Raw genomic sequence first — 17,811 nt, 5'->3', positions numbered from 1 at the left:
TGACAAACTTCTGTCACACTTTTCGGTAAATTTCAGCGGGTCGCCACTAATAGTAGGTTTAGTAGGCGCTTGGAAGGTCAGGACTAAGAGGAGATGCCAGTCTCCAAGAAGGAATTTGGTGGAGCCATACCTCGGGATGCTGCAGAACTCCATTCGCCGAACACAATCTTCGCAGAGCCCGCAGTTGTAGCAAGAAAGGAATAAGGAGATGGATAGATGTGTGGAATAATGCCAAAGCGGACTGGTTGGCGGTGGAGGAGATTCAACTCAAGTATCGGCTCAATGTGGGTGAAACGGACCTGATGAGGGCTGTAATGGAAAGGATTCCCCAAAACTGGCCTACAAACACCTCAAATTCCCTAACCAACAGGATGATCCAGAGGAGGGTGGGTAAGACACAGCTAAAGAAAATTACGGCTAGAACGGTGTACAGAAAGTTGACCCTCAATGCCTTTGCAAAATCCGATCTCAACAAAAAATGGATGCTAAGACGACGTCCCGCGTGGTGGAAAACCAGATTAGAGGAATCTGGAAGGAGTGCAAAATTGGGAAAGCAAGTTTCATGTTCTGGAAGGTTATCCGCCAGTGGTTGTGCCCATGAGGGGGCAAAAGAATTCAAGTTGACCCCAAATGCCCGATCTACGAGATGGTGACAAAGACATGCATCTTCTCTTCTGGAATTGCTCGGTGACCTCCGAAGTTTGGCGCAGCCTCGAACAGGCCGTCAAAGAATAGGGACTGATGTCCAAGCTAAACATCAAAAGATGGAAGATCCCCCTGGTAGGCGACTCCTCTAATATGCCCTCGACGTTAGCGGTTGGGTGGTCGTACGTAAGTGCCGCGATCCTACTAGCCGTGTGGGAGTTCAGAAGTACCCAGATATTCAAGAAAAAGGTGGGCTTCGAAGGGCGAGCTCAAGCAATCGAGCGCCTAGCCGGAGCCAATCTCAGAGACTTCAGCTTGATCATGCACCTGAAGGAGCCAGTGCTCAGTAGAGCCCTCCTGGAAATCCGTGGTACTTCACCAAGTGAATTGCTGCTTGCAGCACAGGACCCTGACATGTGTCCACGTTGGGCCAACTTTTGTAGATGGTCTTCTTTTTTGGGCCGACCACCCCGTTAATATATCCGGCATTTATTTTTATTTTTTTTAAATTAAAAAAAATGTGATGCGTAAAAGTAGTTTGTTGATTCGATGCGCCATGAAAAAATTACGGATTTTAGGAATTTTCGGTACCCAGTACACACACAAGGCTATGTGTACTGCATTGTGGTTTGCGAGCTTGTCATGAAGAAGATGTGGAGGATTGCAGCATTTGCCTCCCTCCCCCTCCTGCTCATCTTGATATTCCTTTCCCATCAGGTACCTCCCTTCGACTTCTACCTATACAGTACGCTTTGCTTCGAAGAGTTTCTTGAATTGTTGCTCTCCAACGACTCTGATTCATACAATATGAACGAGCGCAGGCTACTCGAGAAAGGGCCAACAGAGAGGAAATCACTCACAGGGTCTTCTTTGATATTGAAATCGACGGCCAACGGTGGGGTAAGCTTTCTTTCCCCATAGTGGGATTCTTCACCTTACATGAGCTTGCTCTTTAAGAAGCGGACGCAGAGACCTTTGGTAGATCTTTTCTCTCAGTAGCCACACTTGTAGACTTTGCCCGCACACTATCGCAGCCCCAAATTAAACGACTCGGTCTTTCCTACCAACCTCAGTCAGCTGCTACTTCTGATTGACGTGTCGTGGAATGTCCGATTGCCACCTGACATCTTAATATCACAACAATGTTTGGCCACACACTCCCATCTTTCTGATCAATCCTCTTCAAATTACTTGTTCCTCTTGCTTAAGTTTAAGTTCGAATGTGCTCTGTCCAGGAATTCAGCAGCTGGTTATGGAAGATATCCCTGTGCCATTATGTCATTTGAGAAATGCTTTATCTGATGGGTCCATGAGCTAATAAACCAAGACAGAACACATCATGTAGAGCATGAAATTCTGGTGGTTCCACAAAGTTCAAGTCTAAACAAATAAAAACTAGATAAAAATGCCACGTCGAGCCTGTGATGGTGCCAGGAGAGAAACGATAGCTTCTCCTCTCTCTCAGAAAAACCATCCGCCTGGTCGAAGCTGACTTAGAAGAACCTTGCTCGACCAAATAGCCATCAGACTGCGTACAGTATCTCCCCAAATGCAGGCCAAGGTCTGAGTTGGGTGGCCCTGGGTGCCATCAATAGCATGTGTACATCTAGATCTCCAAACGTGCCAGACAGTGTTGCTCGCTACAATTTCCTAGCAATTGTTCACTGAAGCAGGGACAGTCTGAAGTCTGCAAAAGATCACATAGTGGGTGGCACCGAGATAGTCCAAGAGGAGTCTTGACTAAAGGAGAGCCAGGCCACAGCATTCCAAATTACTTAGCTCTGCCTTGAGTGCCTCTATGCCTTCAGTTAGCAAATCTATGTGAAAGTACAATGAGCTAACGAATAGCCTCAAGTAATGTTGTGTGGCAATCATCTCCACGATGACGCATTCCAAGATTTTGCAGAATTTTGCAAGAGAAACAGCAAACATGTCGTCAATTTCTGTGTTTTTGCAGAAAATACGAAGAAATCCATGCCAGAATATTAATTATGATTATCTGTCTGTGAACGGCATTGTTAACTCTATTTACAATACCATGATGGATGGGTGCCATGCTTTGTCATGTTTGCCCTGTGTTATGCATGTGACAAAGCCAGTATTTGTTTCCTGAAGCTAGGATGCTGCACTTTTAAAGGAGAGACACATGCTTACGTTGATATACAATATTTGTTGCTCTTACCTAAAAGTAATCTGGTTCAGGACATGAATCTAACGGCCCTTTTTTCTTGGTCTCAGGGAGGGTGGTCATGGGTCTCTTTGGGAAGGCAGTACCCAAGACGGTGGGTATGGCTCTAGTCTCTCTTTCTTAATCTCTGATTGGGAACAATAGAAAACAATTACGGCAATGGTAATTGCCAATTAGTCAATATTGCCATTAATGTTTCCTTATTGTCAGTTCGTTGATTTCCATGCTTGAGCTTTTTTTTTCTTTAGGGGTGTCTTTGATTATATTTGTTTCTGGGATTTGCAGAAAATTTTCGAGCCTTGTGTACAGGTGATGTTGCCAGCTCCGACATCTGTTTGGCTATGTAGACCAACAAAGCTAATCCTAGATCTTTGGTACTATAATATTAACTTATCTAGAGACTTCTTACTTATTTTCTGCTAACAATCTGCGCTATCTGCAGGCGAGAAGGGGAAAGGAGCAAGTGCAAAACACTTGCATTACAAGGGAACACCATTTCATCGAATTATTCCTGGTTTTATGATTCAAGGAGGTGATGTTACTTATGGCAATGGAAAAGGTGGCGAGTCTATATATGGACTATCATTCCCTGATGAGAATTTCAAGTTAAAGCACTCCAGTGCAGGTAAGGTCTCGACTTCAATTGCTATGCATTGTGTGAAACTCATGGATAGGGGAATTACAGCGTGCGCAGGGGTGCTGAGGTGTATGGTTGAGCAGATTTGTCTCAAGGGCTCAAGCTTAAAGTTTTGGCATTCCACTTACTTTTGTTGCTCTAACTCGTAGAAGCTATATGTTGCAGTATGGTGAAAAGAAGCATATATGTTGTGTTGGGCGGGTTTGCAATGTTGCTGAAACATTAACTTAGCTAGGCTAGTGGAAAATACTGAAATCTGTTACTACAGCAAGGTGTCCACGCCATCATTTTTAGGGGACTGCTAAAATTTTGAGACCAAAACATGATCACTGGTTTCTATTTTCAGTTATGTGCGCCTTTTGAATTCATTGTAGGATAAAAAGACGTCATCCCATGAATTTTTTTGAGTGCTTATTAAATCGCTCAGTCTTCAATTTTGGAGAAGCTTAATCCATCCTTTGTTAACCTAGCTGGCCAAACCAACCATAGAATAGACTTACATTGAATTCTAATATCAATATCAGGATGGACCATGTTGTCTGATTCCAGAGTCGTTGACTTTGCTGGTGCCATGTCATTTTACAAAGTCAGAAGCTTAACCACATATGTAATTAGGCTCAGTCAATAGTCTCGAATACATGAGAGGAGGTTTTATATCTCTCTCATCACTTTAAAACTTTAATGGGGCTGCCCCAATATGTGATTATTTCATCACCTTACTAGAAAGGGAAGGCATGGGTGAATTGATGTTACGGGATAGCGACAACTTGACAACACTAGGAAAAAGGCTACGTCTTTCTAAGCTTATTTATGTCTTTCATTGAAAGACCATTTCTAGTTTCAGCACATAAGGACAAAGGAATACCTTTCAATTTATATGCTAAGGCTTTGTTCAGCTTAACCAGCCATGAACAAATTGTTTGGTTTCCAAAAATGAAAATAAAGATATTTCTGATGAAAGACCATTAGGATCAAGTAGGGCCAACCAGCCCTAGATCTAGGTTGATCATGTGGCTGAGCAACCGACTTGGAAGTTGGAACAGCTGCTTTTGGCGGACTTCCACATGGGTGATGCCATGTTATCCACGGATTTGACATGACACATGTATGCACTTTCATGTGTGGCTGCTACATCACCTGCCACGTTATGGACAGAAGCAGGTCAAATTGATTGCTCTGTTTCCCATGTGCCACATCATCACTGGGATGACAGGGGGTGGAGCACTGACCTCCAGCTCACCTGTACACAGAGCACTGTCACAATAGCGGACTTGGGACACCAATGGCTCGATGCAGTGCAAGGCCTATATATCCACTCCTCCTCCTGCTACAAGCCAAATCTGGACTTCTGCCTCTCCTACCATAGCTATCAGTGCTATCAGGCCTGCCACGACCTAATTTTGAGATCCTAAGAAGGGCTGTAGGCTAACGGGCACAAATTGCAGCTTCGCAAGCTTATAGAGAAGAAGTGGTAGCGGCTTGAATAAACGTACAATAAATTGAAGAACAAAGCTAGCCCACAGACAAGAACTTGCATAATTATTACCTTGAATAGGGTCAAAGGCAAATTACAATCAATAGCATCTATGGGCAATGTGACGGTGGAGCAAACCCTCAATGACGAATGCCATCGACATCAAAACAAGGACCTGCAACATGACAAATAAAAGAAAAGGTCCATGTGCAGTGATGATCTGTGTGCCATAACCAAAATGGTGAGCAGTGATTAACAAATGGCAGTCACTAGGAATCACCGATGATTTGTTTGACAGTGACTCATAATTGAATCGACAATGTTTCAAATTGAATTGAAACATGTCATTCACAAACACAAGCATTTTGCAATCAACATTTGTAATATCTTAGATAATCTAGATCGTGTCCCTTTATAAGTCAAAAGGTTTGAAGCCCAGCACAAGTAGAGCATGGCAATTTCAAAGCTGACGTTGAAAATGGCAGCAGCAACCTATTCACTCTTAGTCAATGCAAACACAAGCGGAGATCTGTAAACAAGCATAGGGAGCATATCTAGGTCACATACAGATAGTGACCTAGTCATCATATATTTCCTTGTTGGGTCCACTTGGCCCTTCTCACATGGAAGGAATTCGTTGAGCCTCAATGATGTGGATACCTAGGCATGCATACTCGTGCTGATCTGCAAGCCAAGCAGATGCTAGCCATTGCAGTCCTGGTCCCTCCAAGGAAGCTAGGCCTCATGTGAGTGCACCCGCCCTCTTTGCTATCTCCTTATGGTGGCATAGCAAGTACTTGGGACATGTCGAAATGGTCCTTTTTGAGAGCCTCAGCTACCTTAAAGTGTAGGACTCCTGTCATCACCCTCACACATCTACATCTGAGCAAGTGGAGTCTGCTATTTGCTCATTTAGTAAAAAGAGTGTGTGATCCCATCCCGATCTTGCATTGAGGTGGCTACTTGCATAGTTGATCTAATCTGAGCAGTATGGGGACTATGGTTTTTCGTAGCAGTATGTGGTGGAATTCGTGGTACCTTTTCTCTGTATGGCACAATCTCCCACATAGAAACAATTTAGTATCTCCAGAAACCCATCACTCATGCTCTTATGTGGGCACTATTGAACTATGGTCTCGTGTAGTGGTACCCACTAGAATGCCCAAGCAACCTTTTCTTTACATGGCCTTATTTCTTGGTTAGAAAGGATCTTGCCTCTCCATAAGCCCATGAGTCCTGCAATGATCACATTGAGAGGGGGAAGAGAGGAGGAAGGGAGCAAGAGAGTGAGAGTCAGAGAGAGACACACTAGTGTGGGTGTGAAGTGAAGAGTGAGCCACACCACAAACTCACTTATGTTTTATTAGGATTAGGTTTACCCTATGACTGTCTTAAGACAGTCATAGGTGTCCTATCTTTAATTCTTTTAATTAAGGGTAGGCAATGTGCCTTTACCCCAACAACCTCCCACCTAAAGGCCAATGTGCCTAAAGGGGAGAAAAGAATAAAAATTACAGCAATATACAGTTACTGTATACTAGACCATAAAGTAAGAATGGTCTCATCCTAATCCCATGATGTGGCGGCAATGTGCAAACCGCTCTGTAGGCAAGCTCTTAGTGAGCAAATCTGCAGGATTATCATCAGTATGTACTTTCACAAGCTCAAGACGCTTGTCTTCCAGTACCTCCCTGATGAAATGATATTTCACTTCTATGTGCTTGGTCTTCTGATGAAAGACCGGATTCTTTGCCAACATGATAGCACTCTGACTATCACAATGCAAAACTGGCATGTCACCTGTAATGCCCAAATCTCCCACCAGCCGAGTAAGCCATATTGCTTCCTTGCAAGCCTCAGTGGCTGCAACATATTCAGCTTCTGTGGTTGACAGTGCAACGCATTTCTGCAACCGAGACACCCATGATATAGCACCTCCTGCAAATGTGAAAATATAACCGGTAGTAGACTTCCGGTTATCTGCATTCCCTACATAGTCTGAATCTGTAAAACCATGCACCAATGCATCCTTCCTACCATAGCATATGCACAAGTCTTTGGTACCTTTGAGATACCTCAAGACACCTTTCACTGCTTCCCAATGCCGCTTGCCTGGATTTGCCATATACCTGCTGATGACTCCCACCGCAAAAGCAATATCCGGACGAGTGGCAACCATGGCATACATCAAAGATCCAACTGCAGATGCATACGGAACCTTGGCCATTTCGGCCTTATCATCATCTGATCTGGGGCTGTCCTTACTGCTGAGTTTTAAATGTGGAGGCAACGGGGTACTAATGGACTTCCCCCCCTCCATTTTAAACCTCTGCAGTACTTTGTCAATATACTCTTTCTGTGACAGAAACAAAAGTCCCTTGGACCTGTCACGAGTAATACGCATGCCAAGAATATGATTTGCATCACCCAAGTCTTTCATGTCAAAAGACTTATGCAGTTGTTTCTTCAAAGCACTAATCTCATGCTGAGATTTACTGGCAATAAGCATGTCATCCACATATAGAATGAGTAGCATCAAACTGCCATCCTTTGCCCGTTTGGTGTATAAGCAATGATCGGTCTCACACCGATGATACCCTTGGGACTGCATGAAGGCATCAAACTTTTTGTACCATTCTCTTGGTGCCTGCTTGAGTCCATACAAGCTCCTTTTGAGCTTACACACAAGCTGCTCTTTCCCTTTAACAGCATATCCCTTTGGCTGACTCATATAGATCTCATCATGAAGATCTCCGTGAAGAAAAGCTGTCTTCACATCCATCTGACATAAATCCATGTCATCATGAGCAACAAGAGCTAACACTGCTCTCAAAGTAGTCATCTTGACTACAGGGGAAAAAATCTCATCAAAGTCAATGCCCTTCTCCTGCTTAAATCCCTTGGCAACCAATCTGGCCTTATACCGAGGTAAAGCATTTGAATCCACTTTGACTTTGTAAACCCACTTGCATGGCAAAACCTTTCTGCCTGCAGGTAACTGCACCAAGTCCCATGTATCATTCTGAAGTAGGGAGTCCATTTCTGACTGCATGGCTTTCTCCCACTTCTTTTTCTCTGCTCTTCCCATAGCTTCCTTGAAGCTGGAAGGCTCACCACAATCTGTCAGCATGATAAAATCAGCCACATTATTGGCTCCTGGAACAAACCTGGCAGGAGGCCGTTGTGCACGGGAGCTCCTCCTAACAAAATGTTCCGGATTAGGCTGCTGTCCAGCCTGTTCTTCATGCATGACAGGTGGCTGTACCACCATATCTGGCTGTGCTACAGCTCCATCTGCTGACATATCCAGTGGTACATCATTGGCAAAATTATTTGGCTGATTTCCAGCCTGTATACCCTCTTGAACAGGGTGATCTGCAGCAGGCTGCTGCTGCATATAAATGGGCATTCTTTGCTGTCCAACATCATCATAAATAACCCTCCTGTATTCCACAGGTTGCACGGGTTCCTTGTGTACACTATCTTCTTTAAAGATGACATCATTGCTGCGTATAATCTTCCGTTTAACGGGATCCCATAACCTGTACCCCATTTCACCTTCGTCACCATATCCCATAAAGATGCATCTGATAGACTTTGGATCCAGTTTGGTGCGTAGATCTTTGCGTACATGAGCAAAGCACTCGCAGCCAAATACCCGTAAGTGCTTATATGAGGGTGGCTTGCCAGACCACACCTCCTCTGGCACTTTCAACTCCAAAGCCTTATTTGGTGACCTGTTAATAATGTGAACTGCTGTTTGCACGGCTTCTGCCCAAAAGCCATGGGGTAATGCAGCATAAGACAACATACATCGAACCTTCTCCTGAATAGTTCGATTCATCCGCTCACTTGCACCATTTTGAGATGCATTATGAGGGGCTGTGAGTTCCTGTTTGATGCCCTTAGCTTGGCAAAACTGCACAAAAGCATGTGACACATACTCACCCCCATTATCGGATCTGAGGCATTTCAGCCTACGACCTGTCCGATTTTCAACCTGAGCGACAAACCTCTTGAAAGCATCTAGGGCATCTCCCTTATGCTTCAAGAAATAGACCCACACCTTACGTGTGGCATCATCAATGAAAGTAATAAAATATTTGGCACCTCCTAGTGATAACTGTGGCATCTCACACAAATCAGTGTGCACTAGATCAAGTGGTGCTCTATTCTGGGGAGATCTCCTCTTATGAGGAGTCACAGAATGCTTGCCAAAAATACAATGATCACAAGTAGGCAAATCTGAAAAAGAGAGAGGCGGCAGATAACCCAAACGTGACAGTTCTTGCATTCCTTTAACAGACATGTGTCCCAACCGGCTATGCCACAATGAAACCTTTGGCAGCTCGGTTATGGCAACAACATGATTACCCACACTGGAAACATAAAGAGGGTACAAGGTATCACTCTTAAAACCCTCAGCCACTACAGTCTGGCCATCAGTAATCACCCATTTGGAATCCCCAAATGTGGTGTGGTAACCACTGTCATCTAATAAGCCAGTGCTAATCAGATTTTTCTTGATTTGCGGCACATGGCGAGCACCATCAAGCATAAATGACTGTCCATCAGGAAATACTATCTGTATACTGCCAATCCCTGCAATCTGACATGCATAGTTGTTCCCAAGATGAACAACTCCATGAGTACCTGTGTAGGAAGTAAACCACTCCCTATGAGGTGTAACATGAAAAGAAGCACCTGAATCCAAGAGCCAGGTGTGCATGTCATGGCCATCAATAACCAAAGCATGTGCTATTACAGCAGAAGAGCATAAAACATCATGTATGTCACTGTCACTGTCCTCTGCTGCAACATTCACTGCATCCAAGTCATCTGCCTTGGCCTTGCCTTTGCCTTTGCTTGCATTTCCTGCATCCTTTGTTTCAGCCTTCTTGGCTTTCTGATCCCGTATGAACTTGAAGCACTTCGACTTCACATGTCCCTTCTTGCCACAATAAAAGCATTCAATGTCCTTTTTGCCACGGGACTGACTACGGGATTTGGACTTACTAGCAGATCTGCTGAGTCCTGCCTCTGTCCTGTACCTGCAAAGCACTTGAAGACTTGCTGCCCGCATTATTCTTCCTGCTCATCTCCTCCATAAGAAGAGAGCTCTCTACATCAGCATAAATAAGAGTGGCATTTGAGTTTGACAGGGTGGTCTTGAAAGTGTCCCAACTCTCAGGAAGAGTACACAACAAGAAAGTAGCCTTGAACTCCTCATCAAGGTTCAACCCCTGTGCAATCAGCTGTGTAAAGATAGCATTGAACTCACTCAAGTGTGAGGTCATAGCTGTACCTTCCTTCATGCGAAGATCAACCAGCTTCTTCAGCCAATAAACCTTACTGGCTGAGCTCTTTTCCTCTAGTCTTTGCCATAGACCATAAGAGGTCTTTTCAGCCTGTACATTGAACACAAGAGTGTCTGAAATAGTAAGCATGATAGCTGCCCTCACGGACAAATCAAGCTCTTCCCAGTCATCAGCTGCCATATCAGATGGCTTGACACCCTTTACCCTTATGGGCTTAGCAATCTTCTTTAACAGAAGAACATTCAAGCACTGTTCTGCCCATAATGCATAGTTATGTGCTCCTTCCAGTTTCTTTATGTTCAGAATTGAAGAATCACCTCCTCCTGATGCCATATCAGATGAGGAAAGTACCTGAGTCCCTGGAAGTAAAAAAAAAGACTGAATAAAAGTTCTGATTTCTCAGAAAAGCCTGCTCTATTCAAGAGCCAGAAGCACTCTCAAAGGTGCTGTTTTTACTGTCAGTAAAATCTGCAGCAAAACAGTAAATGTCCCTGCAAATACTGTACCTTCTGACAAACTGTTCTGAGCTCAAAGAGGCATAAAAAACAGTAATTTCAGACTGCTGCTGCTGCTCAACAAGAGCTTAACAGTGCATAATTATCTGACAAAACCACCAACACTGCTGTAAACACTGCTGTACTGACTGTACTGATCACTTCTCCCACCTCAGATGAGGTATGTCACTGACTCAAATTGCAGAAACCACTTGACAAACACCCCAAAAACAGGAAATGACCCTTCAGCCTGTCACAAAACCTGCAACAGTAAATGGGATAAATCCCAAGCAATCACCCTTATACCAAGGGGAGAAAATGCATCTGAAGATCTCTGTTGGTAACCCAAGTGCTATCAAACAAAGTCTGGGCAAAAGCCCCTTGATCTGACCCTTGAATCAAGTGGAGAACACCTCAACACTGAGGTAGCATGCAATATGAAATCTCTCTGACACTTGTACCTGACAATGTGTAATGCATAGGCTGCCCCTGTGTACTCAGTAACAACACAACTCACAACGTACAGACACCAAGAAGAAAATCTTTTGAGCACTGTCAACGATGGGCAGTTAGGGACCGAGTAAACTCGATGCGCCCTGACCAAGCGTGGCTCAACTGAGATTTTCAAAGTGCGTACAAAGAATGTGACCTGCAACAAATGTCACCAAATGCACTGCGGAAATAAAGCAAATGTGTGCTCCCTGGCTACACACTGCCTCAAGGCATATACTGCAAACACATCCAGGCAAAAGCCCTTTGATAAGATCACCCAAAACTGAGAATTTCACTCAGTAAATGCATAGAAACTCCTGCTGTACTGCTGTCCTTCTTGCAGCACGCGCTTCCCCCCCAAAAAAAAAACTTTGCAGCAAAAAAGAAATCCTGCTGTTTCTGTACCCTGCTGGTTCGACGCCAACTTAGTGTACCTGCAGACGGACTGTAGTCCGTACCTGGCTGTGAAGGACTATCGTCCGTACCTGTGTACGGCTGTCCGTACGGCTGTACGGACAGTCCGTACAGAGGATGTAGGAGCTGCTGTAAAACACAGCAGCTATGTTGCTGTACTGCAGCAGGCTGGCGAAAACCCACGCCCTCGTCAAGGACCTGCAAAAGGTGCAGTATGCGCCGAAATGCGCCCGCGACCACGCCTTGCTGCTGTTGTCCAAAATCGCCTGCGACAAACTGCGCCGCCTGCGATGCACACACCCGCGACCACCGTATCCTTTTCAAAAACGCCGCCGTACGGCTCTGCGCCCTGGTCCGTACAGTCGTACGGACGACGTACGGCAGTACGGAACTGTCCGTACGTCCGTAAGAGAGGAGGAAGGGAGCAAGAGAGTGAGAGTCAGAGAGAGACACACTAGTGTGGGTGTGAAGTGAAGAGTGAGCCACACCACAAACTCACTTATGTTTTATTAGGATTAGGTTTACCCTATGACTGTCTTAAGACAGTCATAGGTGTCCTATCTTTAATTCTTTTAATTAAGGGTAGGCAATGTGCCTTTACCCCAACACACATGAGATTGAAGGCTCCCTTGGGTCCGGTTCTTACCATGGGTCTTTTGCCTCTTGTGGAGAAGATGAAAGACTCCACCTGGCTCGCTCAACTGCGGAATCTCGGACATTGTTGCTACATCCATGAGTCACATTCAACTTGTCAATCGTATCTAGGAAATGGCCTCACTTCTGCATCCAAGGGCAAGACTCTGGTAAGCCTAGAAATTGCCCTGCCGCTTCAAGGTGATCAAAATACTTCCCCAACTACCTTGATCAAAGATCGACTCAAGATGAGCCCCTTTTGAGTGAGTTATGAGGTGCATTCAACCTCCTTGGCAAGGCCAGTTACCGGCTAAACATCATCTTGTCAAAAAATAGTTCACTCCTTCGAGCCATAGGCAGCAAAGAAAAAAATGATAATTGAAACTTCTTGCTACGTCCCATTCTTCCGCACGTGGCTGGAGAATGAGGATTGTGATGTGGAGTGGCTGAAAGTGTAATCAGTAGAGACCTCCATGGATGGGTGCTCTCTCTAAGGAAGGAGGGAGAGGGGCAAAGCAACAGGACCTTAAGCGGGGTGGGGGGGAGGTAACAGGATTGACCGTTGGAGAGAGCTTGAAGGCACGGATCAGTCCATTGCTGGTTTGTTCTCTTTCACGGGTCTCCTTGACTCTCTATGACGAGAGTCACTGTAGGCATACCTCGCTTCTGTGTACCTTTCACTGCGTCTAGCTGCCAACCTGTGAGCGGTTCCTGTGGTTGTGATCCACAGGGGATGGGATTGGGAGCGTGCTTGGACTATGCGAACTGGACCTTATCCCCACCAGGGAGGAGCTCAGCCCATATCGCATGGGCATAGTCTGACCAAATGACCAAAACCTGTGCATCTTAGGCATTGGTCTCATGGCCCTATCATGGCAGTTTGCTGATGAAGCTATGTGCCGCTCACAACCTCGTATATGTGCTTGCAGGTGGGAGTAGCTATGTGAGCCCCGCCTTATCCCCCTTACAGGGAGGAGCTCAGCCCATATCACATGGGCATGATTTGGCCACGTGACCAGAATCTATGCATCTGATGCATTGGCCTCATGGCCCTATCATGGCAATTCTCTGATAGAGGCTCCGTGCCGCTCAATCCAAACATTCCTATCATGTATTGGTTTGGAAAACGTAGAGGAGCAGCTCCCATGGCCTTAGGAGGAGCCACAGTTGGTATTGGAAACGCCCCAAAGCTTTCAAATTCTTCTATTTGTATTCATCCTGATGTCTGTGGCATTAGATTGATTTCTCGACTTAACCAGCAGAATCCTACTGCAATTAAATATTTTGAAACTATTCCAAGCAGATGCAAGGGAAATTGGTAATCATGTGTCAAGTTATTGCTCTGCCCTGGGATTGAAATCTCACATATGTGCTTGTGGGTGGGAGTAAGCTCGCAAATGCATTGTACCACTGTCCTGTGCTGGAGTTCTAGGATAGCAAACACAAGGAGTTGTTTGTTGTGTGGAGACAGTGGAACTTCGATGGCAGCAGAGAACGTTTGAGCTCCTGTGACTAGACCAAGCAATCAATTTCCAAGGAGCCAATGTCTAAGCTGCTCCTCAGGGAGCCAATAAGAACTGGAGAGCGATCTTCTGGGAGGGCAGGAGGGGCAGGGAAGCGGGAAGAAGAGAAGCAGGCAAGCGAGGAGGGGAAGCACCCCTGAGGGAAGATGGAGGATCAGCAGGGTGGAGGTGGATGTGGTACTAGAGGGAGGTGGACAGGTCAGGAGTAGCGGCGGAGGGGTGGAGGAACCAGCGGGAGGCCCAGGGGGGCGACAGGAGCAGCCCGGTTGAGGTGGAGAGGGAGGATCTGGGAGGATGGCCTGTGGCTCAGGAGTGGAGAGAGGGAAAAAAAAATGAATTTCACTGGTCAAGGATAGCCCGGGGGGAAGGGGAAGGGCACACCATGCTTGAGGGCACATATTGTCTGAGATGAACAAGGTTGGGGCAAGAGAGCACCAAGGAGCAGAGGGGGCAAAGTGGAGGAGCAAGAGGCGAGCACAAGGGGAGAGAATGGAGGGGCAATGAGGGTAGAGGGAGAGGGAGCTAGGATCAGGTCACAAGAGACGAGTCACATTTTGGCAACAAGGTTTTCTTTGTGATCATTTTTTAGTTGTATGTTTTGCACTAATTTTTCAAGGTATTGTTTCACATTTCTATTCAAAATATGAAGTCCAGAAATCAAGTTTTATCATTGACGACTAAAGATTCTCACGATGCTTGTTACCGGCCTGCTTTAAGGAGTGCTTTCCATGGCAAATAATGGGCCAGATACCAATGGATCTCAGTTCTTTATCACAACAGTGAAGGCAAGCTGGTACGACGTGCATTTTCAATTTCTCATTTTCAAGCAAGTAGTTTTGCAGGAAGAATCTTAAGTAGATCAATTTGAAAATATGCTTACAGGTTAGATGGTGAGCATGTGGTCTTTGGCAAAGTCTTGAGTGGGTTGGATGTAGTCTTTGCCATTGAAGGAGGAGCAGGAACATATAGTGGGAAACCACGGAAGAAAGTTCGGATTGTTGATTCAGGAGAGATCCCCCGACATAAGTGGAATGGGGAAAAGACTCGAGACAAACATGATTGAATAATTGCCCTTTTATTGGATTCGTATTTTGTAAACGTGAGTAGCAATTGATTTTTCTTAGATCTTGAAACATATACTAAAGTTATTGCTTTTTGAGACTCATGCTATGGTTATAAATGATCTTAGGTTTAACGAGGTGTTTTTTTTAAATTGAAGGCGATGCAGAAGAAAGGTTCCTCCAACAAATGGAATGCCATTCATACTGGACTTGAAGGCTTCTTTAGTAAATCCCAGGTTTTAATGAAGGTGCTTTCTCTTCATCGCTGGAGGTGCTGTAGAAGAAAAAAAACAGATTTGCACCTTAAAGTTTCATAGAACTTCATTGTATTGGACTTGTCCCTATGTAAGACTGACGAGCCCACACGTCCACTTTCTCTTTAGCTATCCTAGCCAAGACCGTGAGCTTACAAGCCAAACCTTTGATCTACAACCTGCAACAAAACTCATGCCCTTGTGCTCCAAGAAGTGAATTAACTCTTGCTCCTTTTTAATTCAAATCTAAGTGTCTTTAAATCTAATGATTGGCATCACACTATGCTGTACCATTAGTGGTATGAGCTTCTATATGAAATCATATTCTAGTCCACTTGTAATATGAAAAAAAATGTCCATTGGATTTAAAGTTTTTTTGGTTTAAATCTAGTGGACATTTGTTTTGCAAAAATATATGAGGATGTAATTAACATGATAGATCCTAATCCAATGCACATTTGTTTTGCAAGAGTATGTGAGCATGCAATTAACATGATAGATCCAATACTTATTTATTGCATTCTATTCTTACATTTTTACAAGCTACCTGTTCGCCACATTGCAACAGCCAAGTATGCCAACAAGAAGTGGATGAAGAGCAGAGGAGGAGATGGAAGAAGGATGCACAACTCTCATCTGAATTACCATGACACAAAGGATAAAATTCACATGATTACCGCCTTTGTGAAAGTCTACAGTTGTTGTTTGAACTAGCCAACTATCATGCTCAATTAGTGAGATTTATCCATGCACATGCAGCAAATAATCTCACGTGATGCTTGACACTTCACCACCTCATCTAAGCTCCAAATGTCTCCACAACCTTTCACAACAGTAAGTCCTTACATACAATGACAGAGAACCATTCCTAGTGCCTCACTATGACGATCACAAATCCTACCATGCTCTAATAAGATGATTCTCTTGGCTTCTTCCCATCTATTACTTATCCCTTTAAGGATTTCCACTTCTTTTTAAAAATTATTTTTCTCATCATATCTATCTTGGCTTCTTCCCATCCATGCACCTATCCGTTTCAAGGACATTCCCAACTGTGAACTTCCTCTTCAAAACTATTTTTTTCATCGTATCTACCTTAGCTTCTTCTTGCCCATGCACCTATTCGTTTCAAGGGAATTTCGTAACTAAATCCTCCTACAAAAATTAATTGCACAAGTCAACAAAGAGATTAACACCCTAGGAATACTTGAAGGCTACTTTGGCGATAGAATGGATGGAGAATAAATGAATGGAGATCTATAAGTATAGATTATGGATGCAAGGGTTAAACATGAAGACATCACCACTCACTATCAATCAATCTAAACCCTCCTACAAAAAAAATAATCATACAAGTCAACAACGAGATCAACACCCTAGGAATAATCAAAGGCTATATTTATTGAGAGACCATGCTCAACATCATGTGATTACATTTGCATAGCACTAACACATATAGAGTGCTATAAAGGAAAGGTTTAGATGCCTTAACCTTAACCCTAAATGGGTTTGTATATATTCTACATTTTCAACTAAATCTAGTATACAGTTAGTCATTTTTTGTGTGATCTCTAGCTGTGCCCTCTCTCCTCATCTCCACTCTTCTCCGCTCCCCTCTTCATATTTTTCATGGTATCAGAGCTCACATGTCTTCTGCTCAACATCATGTGATTACATTTGCATAGCACCAACACATATATAGAGTGCTATAAAGGAAAGGTTAGATGCCCTAATCTAACTCTAAATGGGTTTGTATATATTCTACATTTTCAACTAAATCTAGTGTGCAGTTAGTCATTTTTGGTGTGCTCTCTAGCTGTGCCCTCTCTCGTCATCTTCACTCTTCTCCTCTCCCCTCTTTATATTTTTCATGGTATCAGAGCTCATATGTCTTCCGCTGAGACATGGTGATCCTTGTGTGAGTGTGAGAAATTGGTGATTGAGAGATTGAGCAATCGAGTGTTTCTATCCTTTCATTCCATTGATGAAAGAAGATTTCTGTCATACAATTCCATCCATTGGTGAGAGAATTCCTTCCATTTCCTTTGATTGAGACCTTTCAGGATTTCTGTTTATCCATTCTTCCATTTCTCCATTGTGAGAGATACTTTCATTAGTTTGAGAAGTTGCGAGAGACAATCTATTCTATTCTCACTTTACTTTCTGTGAGGAATGTTAGGAGAGAGAAAGAGAAAAGCCATATTTCTTTTCTACTCAGCTATTGCCTATCTAAAGCCCTACCTAAGCTTCTATAGGGGCTATCTATAACCTAAGCAGATGAGATCCTCCAAAGACGTAGCCCAACTTTAGATAAAGCTACCGGTCGAGAGAGCTGCTAAAGCCTCAATGAGCCTTCAATGCTTCTAGTAACATAAGGCTCTTATGACTCTCTGCAATGGCAAGCAGCTGACTCACGAAGGCTTCCAAATAGCGGCTCCCGATGAACCAGTGACTTGCCTCCTACAATGTATTCTAAAGCCAGACTATCTATCAACGAGTGCCAAACTCCATAGATTCAATGGAAGCTTCATCGACCTCGTCTCATCATGGACCAAAGCTCCATCTCATCGGCATAGCAAGCTGCAGTGCCATATCTCCATAGCCAATGCAGCTCGACCACTCAACCGCCTCCCTAGTCTCCAACGACTAGATGACTACCTCCTCGGCCTTTCACAACT

At 44.2% G+C, this 17,811-nt stretch overlaps 1 protein-coding gene across 4 annotated transcripts; it reads left to right on the top strand.

Moving 5' to 3' along the window:
* Positions 1-1,178: 1,178 nt before the first annotated feature.
* Positions 1,179-15,422, top strand: LOC147895819 (peptidyl-prolyl cis-trans isomerase CYP20-1-like). Of its 4 annotated transcripts, none has more exons than XM_087382162.1 (8): positions 1,179-1,362; positions 1,467-1,545; positions 2,884-2,927; positions 3,119-3,176; positions 3,276-3,458; positions 14,536-14,611; positions 14,701-14,917; positions 15,047-15,422. In XM_087382162.1, the coding sequence occupies exons 1-7, from the start codon at positions 1,195-1,197 to the stop codon at positions 14,879-14,881; spliced, it is 789 nt and encodes a 262-aa protein (XP_087238288.1). In that variant the 5' UTR covers positions 1,179-1,194; the 3' UTR covers positions 14,882-14,917; positions 15,047-15,422. The 4 variants fall into 4 exon arrangements, with proteins under 4 accessions (XP_087238288.1, XP_087238286.1, XP_087238290.1 ...); XM_087382160.1 differs by having other exon boundaries at positions 15,038-15,418; XM_087382164.1 differs by having other exon boundaries at positions 2,884-2,931; positions 3,119-3,147; positions 3,281-3,458; positions 15,038-15,417.
* The last annotated feature ends 2,389 nt before the right edge of the window (positions 15,423-17,811 follow it).

The sequence above is a fragment of the Dipteris shenzhenensis genome, chromosome 12 (assembly GCF_047967505.1).
Source record: "Dipteris shenzhenensis isolate YYH24624 ecotype China chromosome 12, Dip_SZ_1.0, whole genome shotgun sequence".
Taxonomy (NCBI): Eukaryota; Viridiplantae; Streptophyta; class Polypodiopsida; order Gleicheniales; family Dipteridaceae; genus Dipteris; species Dipteris shenzhenensis.
This window is presented reverse-complemented; position numbering and strand designations above follow the sequence as displayed.